This window comes from Homarus americanus, unplaced genomic scaffold, assembly GCF_018991925.1.
Source record: "Homarus americanus isolate GMGI-L3 unplaced genomic scaffold, GMGI_Hamer_2.0 scaffold726, whole genome shotgun sequence".
NCBI classification, from domain to species: Eukaryota; Metazoa; Arthropoda; class Malacostraca; order Decapoda; family Nephropidae; genus Homarus; species Homarus americanus.
Genome location: NW_024742580.1, coordinates 67595 through 91303, shown reverse-complemented (window position 1 = coordinate 91303; position 23709 = coordinate 67595). Strand labels below are relative to the sequence as shown.

Here is a 23709-nt window from a genome sequence, read left to right as displayed (position 1 = left end):
ACGGCTGTACTGTGCATTTACAAATTGGTGGTAAGACTTCACCTTAAGAACACTGAACCATTAATCGATGTAAATATTAAAACAATAATGTCGCCTAAGAGAGAAGTTGGAGGATGATTGAGTGAATTCTCTGGCTCCCTCCTACACCCTGGCTCCCTCCTACACCCTGGCTCCCTCCTACACCCTGGCTCCCTCCTACACCCTGGCTGGGACTCTACACATACTAATCTTTTTGTTCAAAGACTGACTTTTATTTCAGATCTTAATTAAGTCCAATATTGCTTTTATCTAGAAAGAAACTGTCTAGTATATATATTTTTTAAGATTATTTGTCTTTCGTTAAAACGTAAATAATTATGACGAAAACTTTTTAGTTTATGTAGAAGTTTCTTTAGGCAAAAATCTTCCTCCCTCCCTTTTCGCCAAACCCTAATCGTTTTACGCTTAATTCGTTTTATTTCTTGCTATTAGTTTTCCTCCAGACCCCCACTAGTTTTACGCCAAATCCTATTTATTAAAAGCCAACCCCTAGCACCCTAAGTCTTAGTACACAGTTAACACAACAGTACAAGGTTATGGCGCGCCTTTACAGGTTATCTCCCTACGAATGGTTCAACCCTCACCCTTGTGATCGATTCCCGGCCAAATTGGACAATGAATTTTCTCTCCTCAATTGCCTGTGGTTCTGTATTGGTTCTCTGATGCAGCAGGGAGGAGATCTCTTGCCCAAGTAAGGAAGATGAGGAGACGATGAGGAGACGATGAATGTGTACTCAGGAAGTGACGATGATGTTGACGATGAATTGCGTCTTGTCTAACGTGATGATAATGATGATGGTGACGATTGTGTTACGTGTGTCATGATAATATGAGTAATTTTGTGTTTGGATTTGCTTGTGTTGATTGTGTTCGTTAGGCCTGGGTTGTGTACTCATAATGTCCTTCGTCGGGGAATAAATAGAGAACAAAATATCGGTAAACATCGGTGAAAATCTACTTAAAAATTAGAGTAAAAAATTTGAGTAAAATTATCATTAGAGGAATAATAATCTCTAATAATAATAATAATAATAATAATAATAATAATAATAATAATAATAACCCTCGTAAATATATCAACAAAATGCTATTCCCTGAGGACATTAAAAGCGACAACCCTGGTGTTTTAACTTTAAATGTCACCCTTACTGCTGTTCTTCCTTCTCCCACTCCAAGATTTTCCACACGTTTTCTTTATATTACGAGTCATATGTGATATAACGGTGTCAGCTGCTCAAGGACACCAGACACACAGACGGACACAGAAGCTAAACCTAACTCAGCATAATCTAAAAATGTCGCCTTCACGCCCCAGTTAAAAACATTCTCTTTCTAAATTCTCGAAGATTAGTAAGTTAATTTCTCTTTAATAATCGACGACAAACGAGCGCTTCTGGTCACAGTCTCAGGGTAATTTTGGTGTTATCTTGACCGTGTGTTATTTGTGTCTCTTAGATAAGTTAGATAAATGAGGCTTTTTATATTTAGTTATGAGGAAAAGTTTTCTCGTAAGACTATTTGAGATTTGTGGTAACAGGATAGATGTAGCCGAGTCGTGGTCTTTATGGCGCTCGGTGTTAGTGGCTGTCCTGGCAGAAACCCCTAGTATGTTAGCTACTGTCTCCCTGTGTATTCAAACATCCGCTGTTGTCCATACTACCAGCGCCTATCCCAAAGGTTCACATTAAAGCGTAACCAAACCTAACTTAATTAACCTAATCTAACCTAGTGAACTTTATTGACCCTGTGCGAGTGTATTATGTGGGGGGTTTTTTCGAGGGTTGAAACGTGTACCATTACGATAACAATATAACGAGTAATAATAATGATTGTGTTGTGTGATTGGTGTCTGAGTCACTTCCTCCTCTATAGTCAACAAACACACCACGGAGAGGATATTTCCCTGTTAAACTCTACCTCATTTAGCTATACAGACTGTTATATTTGCATTATTATGGATTTAGTGTATATTATCATTATAAGTAGCTATATTAATGCTATTTATGGTGTATATCCTTATATATATATATATACATATATATAAACCGCAAAGCCATTAGTATATAGATAAACGAATGCCCCTTTCATGCTTGCTTCCCCTGTGTTCGGTGTTGTAATCAATGTGTCCGATTCTGTGCCCTTACTCCACAGGTTAAGTCCCTATGAATGGATCTCCTCCTTTCCCTGCAGAGAAGACCAAGAGAAAACTTTGGAAAATCAATATAGTCTCTTCAATTCGCTGTGGTTCACTATGGGCAGTCTCCTCCAACAGGGTACAGAGCAGCAGCCAAAGTAAGACTCGACAGTCAACCTTCACACGAACCAAACTCCTGGATGTTCACTCTCACGTCATTGTTTATACTTTGGCTTCATCGGTCCATTAAATGAGCTTGGCGTTGCCTCTAGCGTGTTTCTAGATGCTAGTAGAGGGTGTGGCTGAGTCTGCAACGTGCTAGAAGAGGGTGTGGCTGAATCTGCAATTAGTACAGGATGTGGCTGAGTCCGCAACATACTGGATGCTAGTAGAAGGACTGGTGGAACTATGGAGTGACGAAACTTCAGAGTAAACACGTAAAATATTCAATGACCAACGATACTGTTTTTTTATTTGTTTTTTTTAGTTCTGTCAATCAATTTCTTTTTCGCTGAGTAAACGTGATGTCAACGCTAATGAACCAACAAACTCTATCGCAAAATTAACTTTAATATTATGGCAGAATGATAAATAAGCTTCCCCAAATATTTAATTCTTTATTTCTACGTGTGAAGGGAATTAAATAGGGAATTAAATAAGACAGAAAACTTAAAAAATATATATTAGAAATGAAAGAGAAAAGTGATAAAAGTGTAGAAAATAAGAGAAAGACATAAATTGAGAATACTCCATTACTCCACACACCAAAACACGCCCATCTCCTCAGTCTCAACGCCATCGACAATACGAACACTGAATTTCTCACGGTTTACAATATTCATATCACTTCCTTCCTACACCCTGGACTAGCTTACTGTGGGACTCTCAACCACGATATATATTTTTACTGGATCATAGACTATAGCCTTCCTCCCCCCTGACAGCTCAAAATCATTCCTGCTTCAACTAACTTCACTCTTTGACGAGGGAAAGGTTTGATGAATATATTTAACTGCGATTCTCGTCTGATCTCTCCCTCCGTTAGTGTTAGAAAAGTGAATTAGTCTTCATTCTCTTCACGTATTCTTTCCTTTCGTGTTATTTAATGAATAGTAAGAAGGAAATTAATTCATTGGTCTTTACTGATGCCGAGTGATATTAATGCAATACAATTATTAAAGTAATCCCAGGTGAATGTTGTCCATTCGGTGAGAGATATTGTTGGGGGAATTCTCTCTCTCTCTCTCTCTCTCTCTCTCTCTCTCTCTCTCTCTCTCTCTCCCGTGTTGTGGTGGTGATGTTGCAGGAGGTTGTGGTTCTGTTGTAACGTTTGTGATGGTGTTGGCGGTTGTTATAGTGTTGTAGTAAGCGTGTGGTGGTGTCAAAAGGTTATTGTTGTGTTGTGGTGGTGTGTGTGTGTGTGTGTGTGTGTGTCTGTAAATGTATGTATGTATGTGTGTCTGTATGATCGTTCTTCGTTACGACTTCCGCCAGACCCAAGTACCTTCAGGTTATCTACTGTACAGGCTACGTCTCCCATCGTATCTCAAATCTATTATATTTTCTTACGGTAATATAACATCCACGATTGATATATATAATGAGTATATCTGATCAACATAGTAATAAGTATACTTGTGAATATAATGACGGATATATTTGTGTTGTTATTAATCAATTTATTACTTTTTTTTTCTTTTCTCTAAAATCATGAATCCCATTTTTTTTTCTTTCTTTCCAAAATCATCTTTCTGTCCGTTGTGTTTGTCTTTATTCCTTATTGTCTTTTATCTTTTAATTTGTGATTCTCTCTCTCTCTCTCTCTCTCTCTCTCTCTCTCTCTCTCTCTCAACTAACATCCTTTGCCCCATCACTACCATCCATGCTCGCCTCCTCTTCCACCTCTCTCACACTACACCCTCCCTGCCTCCTTCCCTCCTTCCTTCCTCCACCTTCCCTACCTCCCTCCACCTTCCCTACCTTCCCTACCTCTCTCCACCTTCCCTACCTCCCTCCACCTTCCCTACCTTCCCTTCCTCCCTCCACTTTCCCTACCTTCCCTTCCTCCCTCCACCTTCCCTACCTTCCCTTCCTCCCTCCACCTTCCCTGCAGGGCGGTGTCTACACGTATCGTGGCGGGTATGTGGTGGTTCTTCACCCTCATTATGATCTCCTCCTACACCGCCAACCTCGCCGCCTTCCTCACCGTCGAGCGCATGGAGTCTCCCATTGAGTCAGCGGAGGACCTCGCCAAGCAGACCAAGATAAAGTACGGCTCCTTGTCTGGCGGATCTACCTGGGGCTTCTTCAGGTAAATTGACTCTTCTTCTGTATATGTGTGTGTCTGTCTGTCTGTCTGTCTGTCTGTGTCTGTCTGTCAGCTTGGGGCTTCGTGCTCCCACCAGAAACTCAACAGTCAATCCAGGATCATGAATTGTATCAAACACATGTGATGACTTCTGGGATTCTGGGTCAGGTGGGTGTTATCTACTGTAAGTGTTGGCGGCCACCCAGCCAGTGTGTGTGTGTGTCACTGGGAAACGCTGCGTCTATGAGTTAGTGTATACGACCATTAACCTTCATTTGTTTATTCTTGGCAATGTTACATGACCCAACCTTAACCTATAGTGACCTAACCTAAGTATACTCAACCAATCCAAGCAAAACTAACTTAGAATAATCATAATCTAACTTCACCTTTAAGGACGATGGTTTAAGTTTTAATCCATCTTCCTCAAAGGGTTAAACCATCGTCCTCAAAGGGTTGATAAAAATTTTCCTTCAGTACATCAAAGGAAACTTCTTGTTCTTCTAAAAAAAATCAGACTAATAAAATATCTACATTTGACCTTTACAAAATTTTTATCTAAAAATGTTAAGAAAAAAATTCCACTAATTATTAAGATTTGCTTCAAAGAATAGAATAAACTTTTACTTCACTTCAGATAGGCAGTGTCATCTCCTTGGTCAAGAGTTGTCTGACACCGGGATACGTACTGGTGTTAAGAGTTATAACACCGGGATACGTACTGGTGTTAAGAGTTATAACACCGGGATACGTACTGGTGTTAAGAGTTATAACACCGGGATACGTACTGATGTTAAGAGTTATAACACCGGGATACGTACTGATGTTAAGAGTTATAACACCGGGATACGTACTGATGTTAGGAGTTATAACACCGGGATACGTACTGGTGTTAAGAGTTATAACACCGGGATACGTACTGAATTAAGAGTTTCAACCTAGAGAGTGTAAAATAAAAGACTTCTCTGACACGAAGTTTATCTCATTACCTCACAGTACCTCCAAGATGCCCGTCTACCAGAGGATGTTCAGCTTCATGGAGTCACAGAATCCCACAGTGTACACCAAGTCCAACGAAGAAGGGGTGAAGAGGGTGCTGAAGGGGGATGGTCAGTACGCCTATATGATGGAGTCGTCTAGCATCGAGTACATCACGGAGAGGTACTGCGATTTAACTCAGGTTGGAGGACCTCTCGACTCTAAAGGCTACGGTATTGCTCTCCCTCCAGGTAAGATCACACACCTGTTTTGTTATTTTAATAGGGAAATATTCCTCTTGTGTTATGTTTTATTTTGTTTTATCTACAGGAAGTAAAACATCAATATCAATCTCTATTGATGATGGGAATAAGATAATATTTTATTTTTAAGTTTTTATTTCATCTTTTGATATAACTTTCTTACCTGTAAATTTGTACAGAAAATTTTTAATCTATAAATATGGGTTTTTTTCTCCATTTTTCTACTACTTTTTAATGTCTCGTTCTTAGTATAGTTTTGTCCTTCCCATTATTTGGTAACTTTTTATTCGGTCACATTATTATACAGAAAATTTACGGTCTCTTATTTACACGATTAGTTGTCTACGAACGGTTGGTATTTCGTTTCTAAACATAAATTAGCCACTTGTATCTACAGGTGTTGAGTATAACCAGTGAGCCCTTGCTACTGTACCTTAATTTAATCAATATAATTAAAGAATAAATTATGTTATGGGTGTGTCACTGTTCCTTAACATGCAAGTCACCATGACGCAGCTGACTAAGATCAAGTGGGTCCCAGTCCTTAAAGGCCATTACCTAATCACTGGGATTCGGACCAAGTCATGACGATGCCCAGTCGTAATGGGGACACAGACCTAATGGGCCTCTAAACTAATGAGTCTTAATCAAATTAGGACCTACAGGGTACAGGAGGGAGGCTTAAGACCACACCTAAACACTATGTCACTTAACAGCAATAATTAATTCCCCAAATAAAATGCAAATAAACTGTGTCTGTTAGGTTAGGTTAAGTCATGGTGCTTTTGAAAGTCAATTTATTATGAACAGAACAAAGTCTTTATATGCGGCTACAACACAGAAATAAATTTACATCAATTATAAATAAATTAACTCTACTGACACTCAAAAATTCCCGTGTGAATATATTAGTACAAAATTTTAAATAAACAAAACGCAAATATAACAATAAACATATACCGTATAAATATTAATAAATAAACAAGTTAAATCGACAGTCATCATTTAAGTGTAAATATTTAGTGACAAGATAAATAATATAACTGGGTTGCTAGCCCAGGTGGATGACTATTAACAAAACACAAGCTCCTCATTTTATCCAATACAGTGTGTTCCTTCCCGTGTGACCTTAAGTTATTCTTGTAACTTCTTTCTTAGGTGCTAGAAAACGTTCAAATTAAATGCATGATATTATCTTTATCTGTCAAATATATTCATGTGTTTGAAAATAGAATTATATATAGAATGTATGTAATAAATATGTTTCTAGATTAAGCTGACCAAATTGTTACCAGCTTATTGATATCATTACGACCATGAAGTAATATTTATATACAAAAACTTGATTCTGTTTTGTTTTGTATCTTAAAAAAAGTCGACGGCTATAATCCATGTCAGAAACTAGTTTAGTAGAGGCAGAAAATAGGAAATATTCATGTCCTAGTATGGTAGAAGCAGACAGCTGTTACTAGTCACTATGGGAGACCAATGAGAGAGGCTAATGTGTGATGGTAGGAAATGTTGATAAATGTAGCCTTAATATATCGCTATGGTGGGTCATTAGTGTAGTACAGGTAGACACTATGGTGGGTCATTAGTGTAGTACAGGTAGACACTATGGTGGGTCATTAGTGTAGTACAGGTACACACTATGGTAGGTCATTAGTGTAGTACAGGTAGACACTATGGTGGGTCATTAGTGTAGTACAGGTAGGCACTATGGTGGGTCATTAGTGTAGTACAGGTAGACACTATGGTAGGTCATTAGTGTAGTACAGGTACACACTATGGTAGGTCATTAGTGTAGTACAGGTAGGCACTATGGTGGGTCATTAGTGTAGTACAGGTAGACACTATGGTAGGTCATTAGTCTAGTACAGGTAGGCACTATGGTGGGTCATTAGTGTAGTACAGGTAGGCACTATGGTGGGTCATTAGTGTAGTACAGGTAGACACTATGGTGGGTCATTAGTGTAGTACAGGTAGACACTATGGTAGGTCATTAGTGTAGTACAGGTAGACACTATGGTGGGTCATTAGTGTAGTACAGGTAGGCACTATGGTGGGTCATTAGTGTAGTACAGGTAGACACTATGGTAGGTCATTAGTGTAGTACAGGTACACACTATGGTAGGTCATTAGTGTAGTACAGGTAGGCACTATGGTGGGTCATTAGTGTAGTACAGGTAGACACTATGGTAGGTCATTAGTCTAGTACAGGTAGGCACTATGGTGGGTCATTAGTGTAGTACAGGTAGGCACTATGGTGGGTCATTAGTGTAGTACAGGTAGACACTATGGTGGGTCATTAGTGTAGTACAGGTAGACACTATGGTAGGTCATTAGTGTAGTACAGGTAGGCACTATGGTGGGTCATTAGCGTAGTACAGATAGGCACTATGGTGGGTCATTAGTGTAGTACAGGTAGGCAATATAACCCTGTGTCTGTGTAATGGACAAAGTACCGATGCTGAACGTTGCGACAAATGCACCAGGCTCACCTTACCGCACGCTGATCAACTCCGCTGTACTGAAGCTGCAGGAGATGGGAAGACTGCAGGTGCTGAAGCAGAAGTGGTGGAAGGAGAAGAGGGGCGGGGGAACCTGCGAGGTAACACCGCACTCCCACGCCCACATTATGTTTTCCCCTCCATGCCCACACCTTTCTTACCACGTCAACACATTCCTTCTCCCACGCCCACTCCTTACTACGCTCATTCTTTCCCACGCCCATTCCTTCCCACGCCCATTCCTTCCCCACGCCCATTCCTTCCCATCCTTCCCGGCCATTCTTCCCCCCATTCCTTCCCGGCCATTCCTTCACTCCATTCCCCCACGCCCATTCCTTCCCTCCCATTCCTCCCCTGCCCACGTCCTCCCCACGCCCACGTCCTCCCCACGCCCACCTGATCATCATCACCATCACACACATCATGACCCCGGACTACCAAGATCATCTACAGTTCCTCTTAAGACAGTTCCTCTCCCTTTACTTCCTTTGAGATTAGATTTTTTGGTCTCACTTTTATTTATGACAGCTCAAACAAATACATCTGCTTGCTTGCATGACACCCACCAATCAGTATATATATATTTCTGTTTCTATTTACTGTCTGTGGTCTACTATCTTGGCCTTCATAACACATACCCTACAACAAGGTGTCATAGCTTCCTGTACCCTGACAGTCTGGCATCCCTCAGCTTGCACTAGAGTTCTCTGCTCTTATTTAGATACCCCCTCCCCACAAAAAAAAAACTTGCTCATATCTCGCAACTTCTTAGAATCAATTACATTTTCCACTGCATTTCTCCTCCTCCTGACTTGCCTGGACTTGACACTGATTATTTTCATTCATCCACAGGCCTCGTCGTATAATATGGGATTGTTACTCCCATTAAAAGGTTTTTTTATAGATGAGTTCCTTATACAGGCTCACCCTACACGAACGCCATCTCCAGGGCAATCCTGAGCTTGCAAGAGGGAGGAAAACTGCAGGCACTTAGGACGCGCTGGTGGAAGCAGAAAAAGGGAGGGGGGCAGTGTAAAGTAAGAAGTCAACCTGTTTTGGTGTGTTACTTAACATTTTTGCTAACACCAGTAACTTATCCCATCATTGCTAGTAAATAATAAGTATCCCACCACTGCCACCAAGTTTTCTAAACCTTCCAGCTACTCTTGTGAGTTTAGACTTTGAGTCCCACAATGATGATGAATTGTAAAAAAGTATCTCTTAAGTTTTATCTTTATGTTGTAGACTTTGAAGGAACATAAAGATTGTGTTTCAGTTGTTTTCCCCAAGTAGACGTCAAAAGTGTCATTCAAGAGAGACACTGATAAGGTACAACAGAGGCTAAACTCACTATAAAATTCCCCCAAAAGAGAATAATAAACGTAACCCTTCAGTGTATTATAAAGCCAATCCAGCTATGAGCTAAACGTCCACCTAAAGCAGCTGTTGTCGATGTTCAGTATATAAGTCTATCAAGAACTGTCCGCAGCTACCCTTGAGATTATTCTTACTTCGGTAGTGAGTAAAATACTTTAGAGTTGTCAGCATCACTAAGACTTTTTTCTGATTCCTGAAGAAACACTGAAGCCTGATACTTATAGTTTTGAACCTTATAAAAAGTAGACAATAAAAGAACATAATTAATTAACTCGTCCATCCGACATTTTTATAATTCCTTAAAGTTCGTGAAATTATGATAACAATAGTATTTTAAAAGTAGTATTGTCCTGCATGTTTATAAAGCAACACCATTAAAGACAGGAACTTATCTATTAATTGTTTTCCACTCAACTTCTTTCCAACATTTCTTAAATTGATCCACGTAAGTTATAAGCTTTAACCCTCCCTCCATCGGCGTCACGCACGGTAAGAGAACCTGTTTATAGTGTCCTGCTCCAGCGGTGGTTTTAGAGTAAGACATTAATTCTGTATGTTACTTTAAGTCTATTAATCACAGTAGAAGACTCGTGTGCCAAAGATGCCTAATACAGCCACAGTAGCAAGACAAAGAAGCTCTCCTGTAACACTGTCAACGCTAAGTGGCCTTATTAATCACGTAAAGCTTCAGCTCAAACCAGAAACGCAGATGAATGAAAAAGCTAAGCATGAAACTAAGCTTGAATGAAATTCTTAAGGGGAAATTGGGGTAAATGTTCACTTTACCTCCGCTGGTTTGTTTTGGTGGAACAAGGGAAATAAATACGAAGGTGAAAACCATTTATGAAGAAGATCAAAGGGAACCACCAAATGTAACCTCTAACCTAACCTAACTATTCCTGGGTTAAGTCAGGTGCGTGTGGTCCATGCCGTCTGTTTCATAAATGGGTTTTCACATTTGTTTTCTCCCTCCCCGTCCGGATTTGCATTCTATGTATTAAAACAAACATATCAGGGAGACGCCGCCACATATATATAAAAAAATAACAAAAAAATATCAGAACTCACTTGAACATTTATGGAAATATTATAACTGACTGCCCTAAAAATATAATTGATATAGACAGGTAAAATAATGATGCATACTACTAAGGTATTAAATCAAGCATGTAATGGTTATGCAAATTGAAAATCAAATTACCAGCCTTTCCAAACAACAGTCTTGGTACATTATTTAACACTATTTCTTTTGTTTTTTTAATAGCCTCCATAATAGTGTCCATTTCGTGCAGATCAACACACACACACACACACACACACACACACACAAACACACACACACACACACACACACAGCATGGCGTCCCGTCAGTCTCTACCAACGTCCACTCACTAGAATAAACAGTCAGTCTAAAAACTCGAGGAAAAAATCTCTTATATTTTCCCCGGATGACAGTAACTTAAATATTTTACTAGAGGTTATTTATGTCGCGTCTAGGGACAGTCACAGTTTACCGGGTTTAGATTCGTTCTGTGACCTAAACTTTACAGTAAATAAGAAGTAATAAAATACGAGGAAGAGTAATTGGTCTGTATATTCATTATTGACGCTTCTGTACGCATGGTCTTGTTGTCAGAATTTTAAAATCTTATAAAATACATTACACTATTTTTAAGTAGTGTGTGTGTGTGTGTGTGTGTGTGTGTGTGGTGACCAGTCAGTCATGCAGCCTGACCTTTTTACCCTTGCCATAACTCACAGTTAGGTCAGCTAGTTAATGTACCCAACCCTAAAAGGTGTTCCGTGTAGGTCGTCACTCGTGAAGGAACTCAACCATAGTCCTGCCTTCCTACCACAGGGCTCTACAAGTGATGGTTCTCTCTATACAAGTTCAGAAAGAGAGACTCAGATACCGAAAGAGAAGGAGAGAAAGGTGAGAATAAGAGAGACAGTTAAGAAAGGCTGAGAATGACTGAGAGACAGACAGAACGATTGGGAAATAGAGAGACAGAAAAGCTGAGGATGAGAAAGAGGCAGCGTGTAGGTATTGCATATTTAAGTACACACACACACACACACACACACACATCCCAGCAACCTCACCTTAAACAATAAAACACACAAAGGTAAACCACTCGTATTTCAGACTTACAAACAGAGAGACGGATGGGAGATAAGAGTCGTAAAAAAACTATTCCTAATTAATATAACAAATGAAATAGCAAAGTAATAGCAAAGTTATATTGTCTTTGTACTCTGTGGGCCACCTTATCTACCTAACGAGTAGTTGTATTATTGTTGTTGTTGTTGTTTTGTTGTTGTTTTTGTGGGAGTTGATGTTGAAGGATTTCTGTGTGTAGTGGAACTGTCAGAGATGTATCGAAAAGATGTGTAGTGATGTGTGGAGTGGTATTGTGGTGTGTGGGGTGGTGTTGTGGTGGTGTGTGGGGTGGTGTTATATTGTGTGGGGTGGTGTTATAGTGTGTGGGGTGTTGTGGTGGTGTGTGGGGTGGTGTTATATTGTGTGGGGTGGTGTTATAGTGTGTGGGGTGGTGTTATATTGTGTGGGGTGGTGTTATAGTGTGTGGGGTGGTGGTGTTGTGGTGGTGTGTGGGGTGGTGTTATATTGTGTGGGGTGGTGTTATATTGTGTGGGGTGGTGTTATATTGTGTGGGGTGGTGTTATAGTGTGTGGGGTGGTGTGTGAGGAGGGGAGACAACGTTGTAATGCAGACAGTGTATGTTTTGGGTGAGCTGGAATTCTGTGTGTATATTGAGTTAAGGAAGGTTGGTGACCACAGCGAGTCTGGCGAGATAGACTTACGCTTCTCCAGGGAATGTGACGACTGAAGTTACGCCGAGTTGTGTCCAGTTATTGTTGTGTTAGAGCTATCAAGACGGCTGGCCTGGGGCATGTGTCCTGGGTAAAGGTGTTTATTTACCATTTTTTATTATATTCTAAAAAAAAAGTTCTTTAGTTCTCTTTGTTTTGTCTGTTCGTTTGGTCTGTTGGTGCCTTTAGCGTCAACAATTCTGGATATCTTGTTTTCCCAAGTGAATCAGACAAGACTGAGGAGGAACTGGTAAAGATTTGGGGCCAATTTTTTTCTTCCTTGGTGAATGTCATCAGAAAATTTGATCTCTGAACAACGATTTTTTTTTTCTCAATTTTCTCATATTAATTCTGCATTTGTTCTCTCGTCAATGAAGTTATCTTTAAGTTATCTTCGAGTCATCAAGTAGAACAAACTGAAGGTTATATTGAGACCATAAGGAGGAAGTAGATCATTCTTGTTGAAGGATAAATCAAAGCATGTGTGAGTTTTAGCTTGAGAGCTTTAAAAACAAAGTGACGCCATTAAACTCTTATCTACACCCTATCTTACCCTCCGCTGCTCCTGTACAACAACTGCTTGGTGTAACTCACAACAACACATTAGATACTAGTTCTCTGTCAGTAATTTATCTTACTTTTACCTATTGGCTACCCTAACTAGAGGTGGCCATACCGACTTAAGGTCAGTGGTCTTTGTTCTTGGCGGTCTAAAGGGACTGTTTTGGAACCCAATACTGTTTACGCTTTCAGAGCTTGAGCTGGTAGACTGTTCCATAGGTCTACCAGTCTCTGTGTGAAGAACTATATCCTTATATTAGTCATGCATGACACCTTGGCGAGCTTAACATTGTGTTCCCTCGTGTTGGTGGAGCGTGAATCAAAAAATGACCCAGGTTCACGTTTTCCAACCCTTTCAATATTTTTAATGTCTCTGTAAGATCCACCCTATTGTTTCTTATCTAAAGAGTTGTTAGTCCTTATTCTTGTCTCAGCACTGGTCGTAGTTATGAATCACAGGTAACTCTCAGGTGTTACGCCTTGATAATTACGAGAAGGTTTCGTTTCAGAGAAACACATCCTAGGCTATTATGTTTAAGATAAAATATCACATAAATAATTGCTGATTATTATTAGTAGTAGTAGTGGTAGTATATTATTATTATTATTATTATTATTATTATTATTATTATTATTATTATTATTATTATTATTATTATTTTTATTATTACTACTACTGCGCTATTAATTTATATCCCAATTTTGTTCTCGTTACAATTAGTATCTAGTCATCCTTCTCGGTAACAATAAACCACGGCATAAAATAACACGTAAACCGGCATCATAAAGTAATATTAGTGTAACGTGAGCATGTGAGGATGGCAGCATGTGAGGATGGCAGCATGTGAGGATGGCAGCATGTGAGGATGGCAGCATGTGAGGATGGCAGCATGTGAGGATGGCAGCATGTGAGGATGGCAGCATGTGAGGATGGCAGCATGTGAAGATGGCAGCATGTTAGGATGGCAGCATGTTAGAGTGAGAGCCACACACTAGGCCAGGTCGTACCATAAGGGAACGCCACGCCACGGTAAAGACCAAACGTTCGTCTGGCGTTTCGCTGGTCGGAAGGAAGACACCAAAGGCACTGTTGACTGCTGGCGCTCGTTTTATGGTACGGTCTCTCGAGCTCTTGTTCCGGTTGTTGCAAGTTTGTTTTTTTATGAGATCACTTGCACGGTGCTACTGACGTAATTTAGTGCTGCACAAACATCAAGTTTCTAGTGTTCTTGTACGGTGTTCACTTTGTTATCGTAGCCTCTGTTCACTAACACTGTTCTCCTGCCTTGCCTGTGCATATCCTCCTCACCTTCACCTCATAACTCACAATTTATTAGAGTATAAGTTGCACTGGTTGAATATCACATTACCACAGTTAACATAACACACTCTCTTATGACACTTTGGTAAATAATATTCCTGATGATGTAGAACAATAACAATATTCCTTAAGATGGGTTAATATTATTTCGTGTTTTTTTTTTATTAATTAGATTCAATTTTCACTTAATGCCACTAACAGTATATATATCAACAGTATTTATCAAAAGTATATATCAACAGTTTATATCAAGAGTCGTTATAAGGAATTAACAATATTAAGTAAACTATAATGAAGTCAATTATTTATCAGAAATTAATTTATTATAGAGTCGTAATTTAGTCAGGACTTTCCCTATGTTCCAAATGTTGTTTTAAGATTTCATAGTCTTCTAAAATGATCAAATCTATTAATGTTCTCATAAGCTAAATAGTTCTTCCTTGTTATTCATTTTCTAGAGTTGATTGATAAGTTTATTCTAACTCCAACACAACTACTTTCTAAAATATGTAAAAAAAAGTTTGAGAGAGGAAATTAATATTTTTTTCTTTTTTTTTATATTTGTTAGACAGATCCAAGAGTAACTTCAGATGAGGTTTTATTTGTTGCCTTAATGAGTACGTTCGCTAGTCCTCCCCTTAATAAATCCGTGCACTAGCCCCCCTTTAAATCAAGTCATGTATAAGATCCCCTTTATAAAACCATTCTCAAAAAACCCCCCTTAGATAAATTCGTGCACCAGTCCCCCCTTAGATAAATTGTCCACTAGTCCCCTTTTAAATCAAGTCGTTTATTAGATTCCCTTTATAAAACCAGGCTCTAGAACCCCACAAAAGCGACCTATAGTAAACCCCACCCCCCAAAAAAGTGCACTACAAGACCTCCCTTTGTAATACCGTGCACTTTCCCCACTCGGTCCCCTTAAAAAACAAATGCACTTATTCCCACTTGGTCCCCTTAATAAACAAGTGCATGCCCCCCTCCCTCCCCCCATCGGCCCCTTGAGTCACTAACTAGCTCCTCTGTATCAGGATGACGAGTCTAAGAGCTCATCGAAAGCCAATGAACTGGGGCTGAACAACGTGGGAGGAGTGTTCGTGGTGCTCCTCGCTGGGATGGGTTTGGCCTCTGTCGTCGCCGTGTGTGAGTTCGTCTGGAAATCAAGAAAATTGGCCACTGAAGAGCACGTGAGTCTAACCTGGAATCAATATCTATTTTGGTTTTTGTTATGGGTGAGAGAAATATATTTTGTGTATAGATAGAAATATATTTGAAAGTTGTTTATTGTTGTGGTTGATTGTGCTTTTTGCCCTTGGAGTTTCAATTTGTGTTTTAGTTAAAAAAATAAACTCTGTTTTTGTTTTAGTCTTAACAAGCACCGTCAATTTTATCTCAGTTGTTTTTAATCTGAATTTTATTCCGTTGAATTTTATATATTGAATTATAAACCGACAGAGCCGCTAAATAAACATCTATATCTCGTCGACAGCTGTACACGTGAACCACCCTTGTGTAGTAGTGTGTTAGATGTTAAAATTGAATGTTCGGTGAACCGGAACAAAAGAACACCGACAGCGTGATCGATCCCGGTAATTGATCCTGATTGTGTATCATGTAAACAAAAAAAAAGTATAAAAGAAAATTATGAAAAGGGTAAAAAAAAAAGTGTATAAACGTGTAAAAAAAAAAGCCGTATATTATTGATCAATGATAATAAATAATCGTCAGCTTCTATTTTTAGATACGTGAACAAGGGAGAAACGTATTATATCTTTATTTAATATTAATCTATTACACGTAAGATACTTCGACTGACCATATAATCTCGATACCCTATTAATAGCATCTAACTCACCTCCGTCCAACCTATTACGCTGTGAGCCTTTCCCTTTACGCATCTACTAAAACCATGTACCCTCAAAAATCTTCCGTAAGAGGTCTTGCCATAACCTGCTCTAATCTCCTCCTCACATCTATAATTACTTTCATCTGAGGTCGACACTTTAGACCTTATTTCCACGTCTATTTTTTCTCTTTCATGAATAATATCTTAATGCCTTAAAATATTATACAAGATTCTTTATTATTATGGCTCTTGTGTTTAGCATGGAGACCAGGACGGGAGCCATTACTTCCGTCTTGGTGGCTCCATGTAACTATTAACCCTATATAACTCTGTGCTTAACCTGTGCTCTTCTATTTACAGCTTCATTAAACTTTGAGCTCATTAACTTGTCCAACATTCACACTCTGAAGCTTTCCAACACACACACACACACACATACAGGGACGACACCTTACCCTCGCACTGCTGTACCCACTACCAAGCATTCTCCTCCCCTATATACCGCCAAAGGAACTAACTTGCTATTCCCTCCGACACGTTTTTCCTCCTCATTTGATATAAAACAGTAACTTTTTTCCGCTAATAATCGAATTCTTTTGCTTAGTCATAAAGTTGTCAAGGAAATATGGACATCAAGATCCGCTAAATTTGTGTAGAAGATTGGAATTTCCCTTAGCGTAGCACACACGGCGATCTACTGTAGTTGTTACCTGAAGTACTGCATTTTGAAGGTAGATCAACACCACACAGCTAACCATAAGCAACCTCCCCTCCCCTCAAAAATAAAAATCAAATCACCAAGATCGTTTATGCTGTTTTGTTTGTCAGTAGAATATACCAACACTGAACTAAAGAAATAATAGATAGCAGTGTGAGTATGTGACAGATAATACTGTAGTACATGTAAGGGTCTGGGTGTAAAGTATTACCACAATGTCACCCTTACATTCCTCAGAAATACACGAAGACGTCGGTCACTGATGAGAGTTCTCCCTGTTGCTTCTTGTGTACCTCTGAAAAGCACACGACTGACACCACCTACGAGGAGTGTGGACCCCAGTTGACTGGTCGTATACCTACCCTTAGCCTTGAAATAATGTAAACACTCGATGCTATAGATATCATTTAAATAAACATCTAGCAACTACCAGACCTCAATAACAACAGTCCGACTGAACATACATGACCGAACACAATCCTAAAAAGAGACGAAAAAAATCAATAAAAAAAAAGTCTGAAAATGAGAGAAAGTTCCCTGTATAGAAGCCCCCGTGTGCCTCCCTGTGGAAGTTACAACAACGCAGACGACCCACAAGCACTTACCAATTTACTATCCCCAGGCTTCCGTTTGGACAGAAATGAGTAAGGAACTCAGGTTCGCCCTCTCCTGCTACTCGTCCTCCAAGCCCGTGAGGAAGAAACCGCCGGAGCAGGAGAACGGACCATCCTTCCTCTCCATGAACACCTATGACTCCACCTACACCACCTCGCAGTATTCCTTCTCATCTAAGGACCCAGTCTCATGACAGCTACCGGTGAGTCTCATGACGGTAGCTGGTGAGTCACTTTTCCCATGACAGCTACCGGTAAGTTGCCTTTATTAATGACTACAGTGCATTACGTTACTCTGTGCTACCTGGCAAATGTCCCTCGTCTGTAATCTAAATAAGTTACCTGGAAGTCCAAGTAAAGTACCTGGAGATTCATTTAAGTTGTCTTTGTGACCTGGATGTCAGTCACGTCACTGCCAAACAGGTACAGGTAATTATGTCTTTATTTCCTCATTAACTCTCCCCGGACTTACCTGTAAGTTGTTAGTAAACTGGTAAGAATAGAAGACTTAACTAAATGGTAAACTGAGGCTTCTATACACTCAGCACGCATTATTCATGAACTTCAGAATGAATAATGCATATTTCTCATGAATTACAAAATGGTAGGGATGCGGCGGTCGAGTGAATAAAATACTCGACTCCTGCCCTAAGGATTGCTGGTTCACGTCCTAGGCACCCCCAGTCCACCCAGCTGTGAATGGATACTAAATTTTACACCCGGGTTTGGAAGTGGTCGCGTGTAGTACCGGTTACACTACTCCATGATATACGGAAGACTTTGTATTCAATGTGTTGTGTCCACGCTGCCCCCTGTCGGACCCTCAAGCACTGTCACATGTGTTAGGTGTTTGATCACTGATTCTTGTGATTCTTGTATATGATTTCAGTTGTGGTCTATGCGCCACCTCTTCCTGGGTCACACCTGTATGCGGCCAGCCTGTCACCCCCGTCTCTACTATGTCCCTTCATTTATTTCCTCTGACTCTTCTTCACTTCGTCTCTTCACTTTTCATCTCTGACACAACTTCACTTCCTCTCTAACACCTCTTCACTATGTGCCTCTCCTCTGACTCCTCTTCATTGTGTGCTTCAGGAACCGGCGAATCAAGAGTCGTCAGAAAAGCTCGGGCCAGACGACATCCCGACACCCCCTCTGGTGGCGGCCAGGAGCAACCAGTCCCTAGACCGAGTGTCCCGTAGGTCCGCGCCCCCAGCCACCCCTGAGTCCACCCCTGAGGTCCAGCAGGAGACCCCCGGGGGCCTCCAGTCTCCCGACCTTCCCTTCCAGCTGATCTCCACAGTATGACACTAGGGCAGCCTAGGTCATCGTCGTCGACCCCCTCGCCACACAGCCATCACCCACATAGCGCGCTCTCAGCTTTAAAGTAAAAAAGAAGAGAATTATTAATCATTATTATAAGTTTGGAAGAAGGTAAATGTTATTGTAGTTCCTGAAGACGGTAACAGCACTCATCATCACAGTTCTACAATACCAGTTTGTATGTGGAGTCGTGTGTGTTATGTTGGTCGCAATATTTGACTGATCGTTGTCTTTCATAATGACTATACTTGTGGTGCCAGAGTATAGATGGAGCAGTTGTCGTACGGCTTAAAGTACAACTTTCTGGGTCAAGTTTGAAAGCCTGAATTAAGGAAATTGAAAATCTATTTTCGTAAATATATCATCCAAGAATAAGTGTAACACCAATTTTCCTGAGTACTAATCTCGGTATTACGTGTGATAAAGTGCTGTTACCTGTGATGTATAACAAGAAATTGCATTCATATCTGAGCATTTTCTTTTTTTCATAAACAAACTATAAAACAATAGAGTTAGAAACCTATTTTTGCAGCCGTGGATCCTTTGAGTAACTGGTGTAATGGTTGTGGAACACAGAGGAAGACGACGCGGTGGCCTAGGTATTGTACACTGTCTCATACCATCACCTCACCTCAATATGATCGCTCAACAAGAAGCAATATTCACATAACTCGAATCTTTACAACACATTAACGCTTTTGACATACGATTTCTGACTGCCAGAGCTTAATCAAATTTAGTAAGAAAAAAACCGAAGACTTAGAATTGCAAGATAAGTGTGAATAACTAGACAACTTACAAACAACGTCACTTGGATCATCTTGGTTACGTGAGTTAGTTGGAGTGTTTACGTATGGCAATTATCTTCATCATAGCTGCGTGTAGGACCACCAGTGACCCCTTCCCCTTACCACATCCATCATGTTAATATGAACGTTATGTGAAAGATGTTGTCCCAGCTGTCAGTGAGCGTGGAGAGGCAGGATGTTTTCGTCCCAGCTGTCTGTCGGTGAGCGTGCAGAGGCAGGATGTTTTCGTCCCAGCTGTCGATGAGCGTGCAGAGGCAGGATGTTTTCTTCCCAGCTGTCGGTGAGCGTGGAGAGGCAGGATGATGACAAATATAATTAGGAACATAAACTCTCAGGATATGACTGCGACGATAAGCTAAACTAATCCATTTGTTTGTTACGTCATCCTTTGTTTATGTGGTGAGCTTGTAGCAAGACTCATTTATAAGTGACGAAAAACAACAAGAATACCATCAACATAAGCCACATTGTGTTTACAGTTCGTGTGTATCATTAGACTCTACCTGTACTAAATTAATTCTGATATTTTATAAGTAATAGGAAATCATACAAGGACATAAAGAGATCCAGTTAAATACATTAATATATTCTGCAATAAGTTTACGGATGTTATTTTAGTGAAGTTTAAGATACGTAATGTTTCCAAAATAAACTTTGTCATTACATCTGGCGAGATTAACAGTTCGGTCCTACAGTCATTCAGTCACTCTGTCAAAAACTTTCGTAAATTTAAGCATCAAACTCGACTTTTTCTCGAGATAAGTGAATATATGTTGTGTGTCTGTACCTGTTATTGTTCTTGGTTAAGGTGTATCATGAAAAACATTACAGCCTCAAGAAATAAAGTTTTTGACAGTGTGAAAAGTTAAATCAAACTTCGAAAATAGAACGAGACTTTTCTTAGATGTTAAAGTGTTACATAAAACAAACTTTTATACTTAAGGAAATACATCATTCTATGCATCACAACTGAACATCCAATATTGAGGGTTTTTTCGTGAAACAATAGACCACAGGACCAAGAGAGTTGATCTTGCCACATGTGCCCAGGGACCAATCCTACTACTGTCATAGGTAATACTTGGGAGGGCGACACACCCTCCAGGAGGAAGCTGTTCTCTCACCACGCTCAAGTATCAGAGCGTCTCGGTACGTCTCGGTGACCCACGTGTCAAAGGTCAATACTGATCTCACTCTGGTGTCGTAAATTTATAACAGGTCACGTGTTGAGTGGTAGTTCATGGCTGACATAACCTTGTTGTTACTGTTGGTATGTTAACAAGATGTACAACTCTTCAGTGCGGAGATGAGGTTCATACAGTCAAGTGTTATATGTGAAGCATTGATTTTAAAAAGTCCACAGTATGTATTGGTAAATAATATGAATAGTTACAAGACACAACCAAATTCTCATATCTGACGCCAATAACACGAAAGACACTGCAGAAGGTGATGCCAACAGCGACTGGTATAAAGGTTGTCACTGGGCTCGACCACGCAGGTACTGATCACCGCGGGAAGGAAGACTAAGTTATCATATTGAAGAGGACAATTTGTGTGAGTTTTGTAATACGGAACAAAAAAAAAAGAGGAAATTTATATATTTGTACTGTAAGTCTGTCGCTAACACAGCTCTTGAACCATGGCTCAAGATGCTATGAGCTGTAAAGTAACTTGTATACATTCGTCTGTGTGACGCCGCGACACATGACTGGTGATACATAGGAAAAAATTAATTAAGAAAAATACATCTGAAAAAGACTGATAAGTATACCCAAGTGAGTAAGAGCTCGGGGTCACTTTGTCTACTTCTCGCCTCAAATGTTTGGTAAATATTTTTCTCAGTGAGGGAGAGCTACTTGACGCTGGCCTCTGCAATAACGTTATAGTGCTATACATTAGTTACTTTTTATAGAGAGAGAGAGAGAGAGAGAGAGACTGTTAATGCTTGAAAATTTTCTACGATTTTAGGATCTGGGGAAAGTCTGTAGTAGTGACGGACTCGCTGGATAACATTTCTTAATATTTTTGTTTTTAATTGATAATATGAGAGATGATCCGTCACTTACTACACAGAGTCACATGTTGCGAATTGTTGAGTGTTGAGTGTTGTCCCCGGGTAAAAAGAGTTTTATACGTAAACTTTGCTGTTATGTGTCGCCGCTACCACACCACCCACTCCTCTTAGACACACCAAGAAAATTTGAAAATTTTACAAAAAAAAATGATTAATAACTATACATGTAATACTGTCCCTAAAAAAATGTTGTTCTATGTTAATTTTAGTTACAAAATACTGAAGTCTCTCCTGTAATTCTTAACACACACACACACACACACACACACACACACACTAACCAAACCCGGTACACTCCTGAGGCTGGGTTCCACACTAGCCACTAATGCTACACCTTCCTGATACACACCTCTGGAGCCTGGTGAGCTAACTGTGTACCTGACCAACACCTACACCCCATCATCATGTCTTCCCCTTTATGGAATTTGGACTGAATTAATACAAGACTTTCCACTGATCTTACTTTCCTTAATACTTAACCAACAACGGTACGACACTTAAGCTAACCTAACCTAGTGAAATGTAACCAAACGTAACTTAAGTGAACTAATATAACCTAAGTAAACTAACTAACATAACCTAAGCTAACCTAACCTAACATAAGCTAACTATCACATAACATAAGCTAACTAACTCATCACATAAGTTAACTAACATTATATTGGTGAACTTAAATAACTTCACCTAATATAACATTAATAACCTAACCTAACCTTTAAAAAAATGTGACCTAATGACCTAAACTAATAGAACGTAACCTGACATGACCTGCAGTAGGAAGGTTATATCCATCAACAGTGCCACAGGGACCTTCCACTCATACCTGAACCATACGAGCACAAAAATAAATGAACTCAAATATATGTTGCTTAATCTCTCTTGACATGAAGGTTTGTCTTTTTTTTACGTTGTCAAATATTTTTCGACTAGTGAAAGGTGACCGGCTACACACACACACACACACACACACACACACACACACACACACACACACATTCTACCTTCATTCGCTCTCAGTCTATTCACTCTTACTGCCTCTGACACTTGTTTTGTTATAGTGATAAGTAAGAATTGAATGAAAGACACCAAATGAAGAGAGAGAGAGAGTGTATATATATATATATGTGTGTGTGTGTGTGTGTGTGTATGTGTGTGTGTTTGCGTGTTCATAATTCCAATCACTTTACAATACATGAACAACAAAATTATAAAACAGTACAGAACACACATTATTTTCTCAACACCTGCTAACCCAACAACACTACCTGATACAACACCCAGCACAAGGAACACTCAACTCAAACTCCCTAAACACACGAACGAGACAATCAATATTAAACACCATCACCGCCAACTCAACACCATCACCGCCAACTCAACACCATCACCGCCAACTCAGATAATCCAGGAATTTGTCAGGAAAACAACACAAAACAAACACAAAACTCACAACACAGACTCCAGAGGTGTTACTATATATAAAATCCTTCATATGTTAATGTACATAAGTTGTTGGTAAACCATGTAATGTAATTGTTATTGAAGACTGAAATATAAAAAAAAAAGTTGAGATGCAGGAAAAATTATAGGAACCCAATGTTTACTTTTGCGTTGCTCATCCTCCTCCTGTTGACGCCGACGACCTTCTCTCGCTGGTAAAGAAGACTACAACTCCTCTCTGTATTATAATGCCTCTTACTCTCCATTTGTATACGACATGTACCAAATAAAAGAAAATTATAAGATCTCTTTATTTTCATTCATTCATAATAATAACACACAAGACGTAGTTTATTTCATAGTTTGTATTTCACTTAGAGATTAATACTGATTTACAAACAATGATACACCTGGTGGATATACCTGTTCTCTTACATTATCTCTGGATGATGATGAAGGCGTCTGAAATTTTGCACCTGTCGAATTACCTGAGCTTTCATTGACGTCATCCAAGGCTTGTATGGCCATTTGACACTTAAACAAAAACTTCAAGGGTGT

General features: G+C 39.6%; 1 protein-coding gene across 7 annotated transcripts in view; it reads left to right on the top strand.

Annotated features, from left to right (window-relative positions):
- Nucleotides 1-23456, top strand: part of LOC121876955 (glutamate receptor ionotropic, kainate 2-like) — a 152537-nt gene extending 129081 nt beyond the window's left edge. For 2 of the 7 annotated variants that reach the window (XM_042382537.1, XM_042382535.1), the window contains 8 exons: nt 593-730; nt 2191-2331; nt 4287-4484; nt 5478-5710; nt 9154-9269; nt 15356-15511; nt 17511-17705; nt 18598-23456. In XM_042382537.1, the coding sequence (XP_042238471.1) occupies nt 593-730; nt 2191-2331; nt 4287-4484; nt 5478-5710; nt 9154-9269; nt 15356-15511; nt 17511-17696 (1168 nt within the window). In that variant the 3' untranslated portion in view covers nt 17697-17705; nt 18598-23456. Of the gene's footprint in view, nt 1-592; nt 731-2190; nt 2332-4286; nt 4485-5477; nt 5711-8217; nt 8334-9153; nt 9270-15355; nt 15512-17510; nt 17706-18597 lie in introns of those variants that run through there. The other 5 variants (XM_042382538.1, XM_042382541.1, XM_042382540.1 and 2 more) reach the window with 5 other exon arrangements.
- Nucleotides 23457-23709: the final 253 nt, after the last annotated feature.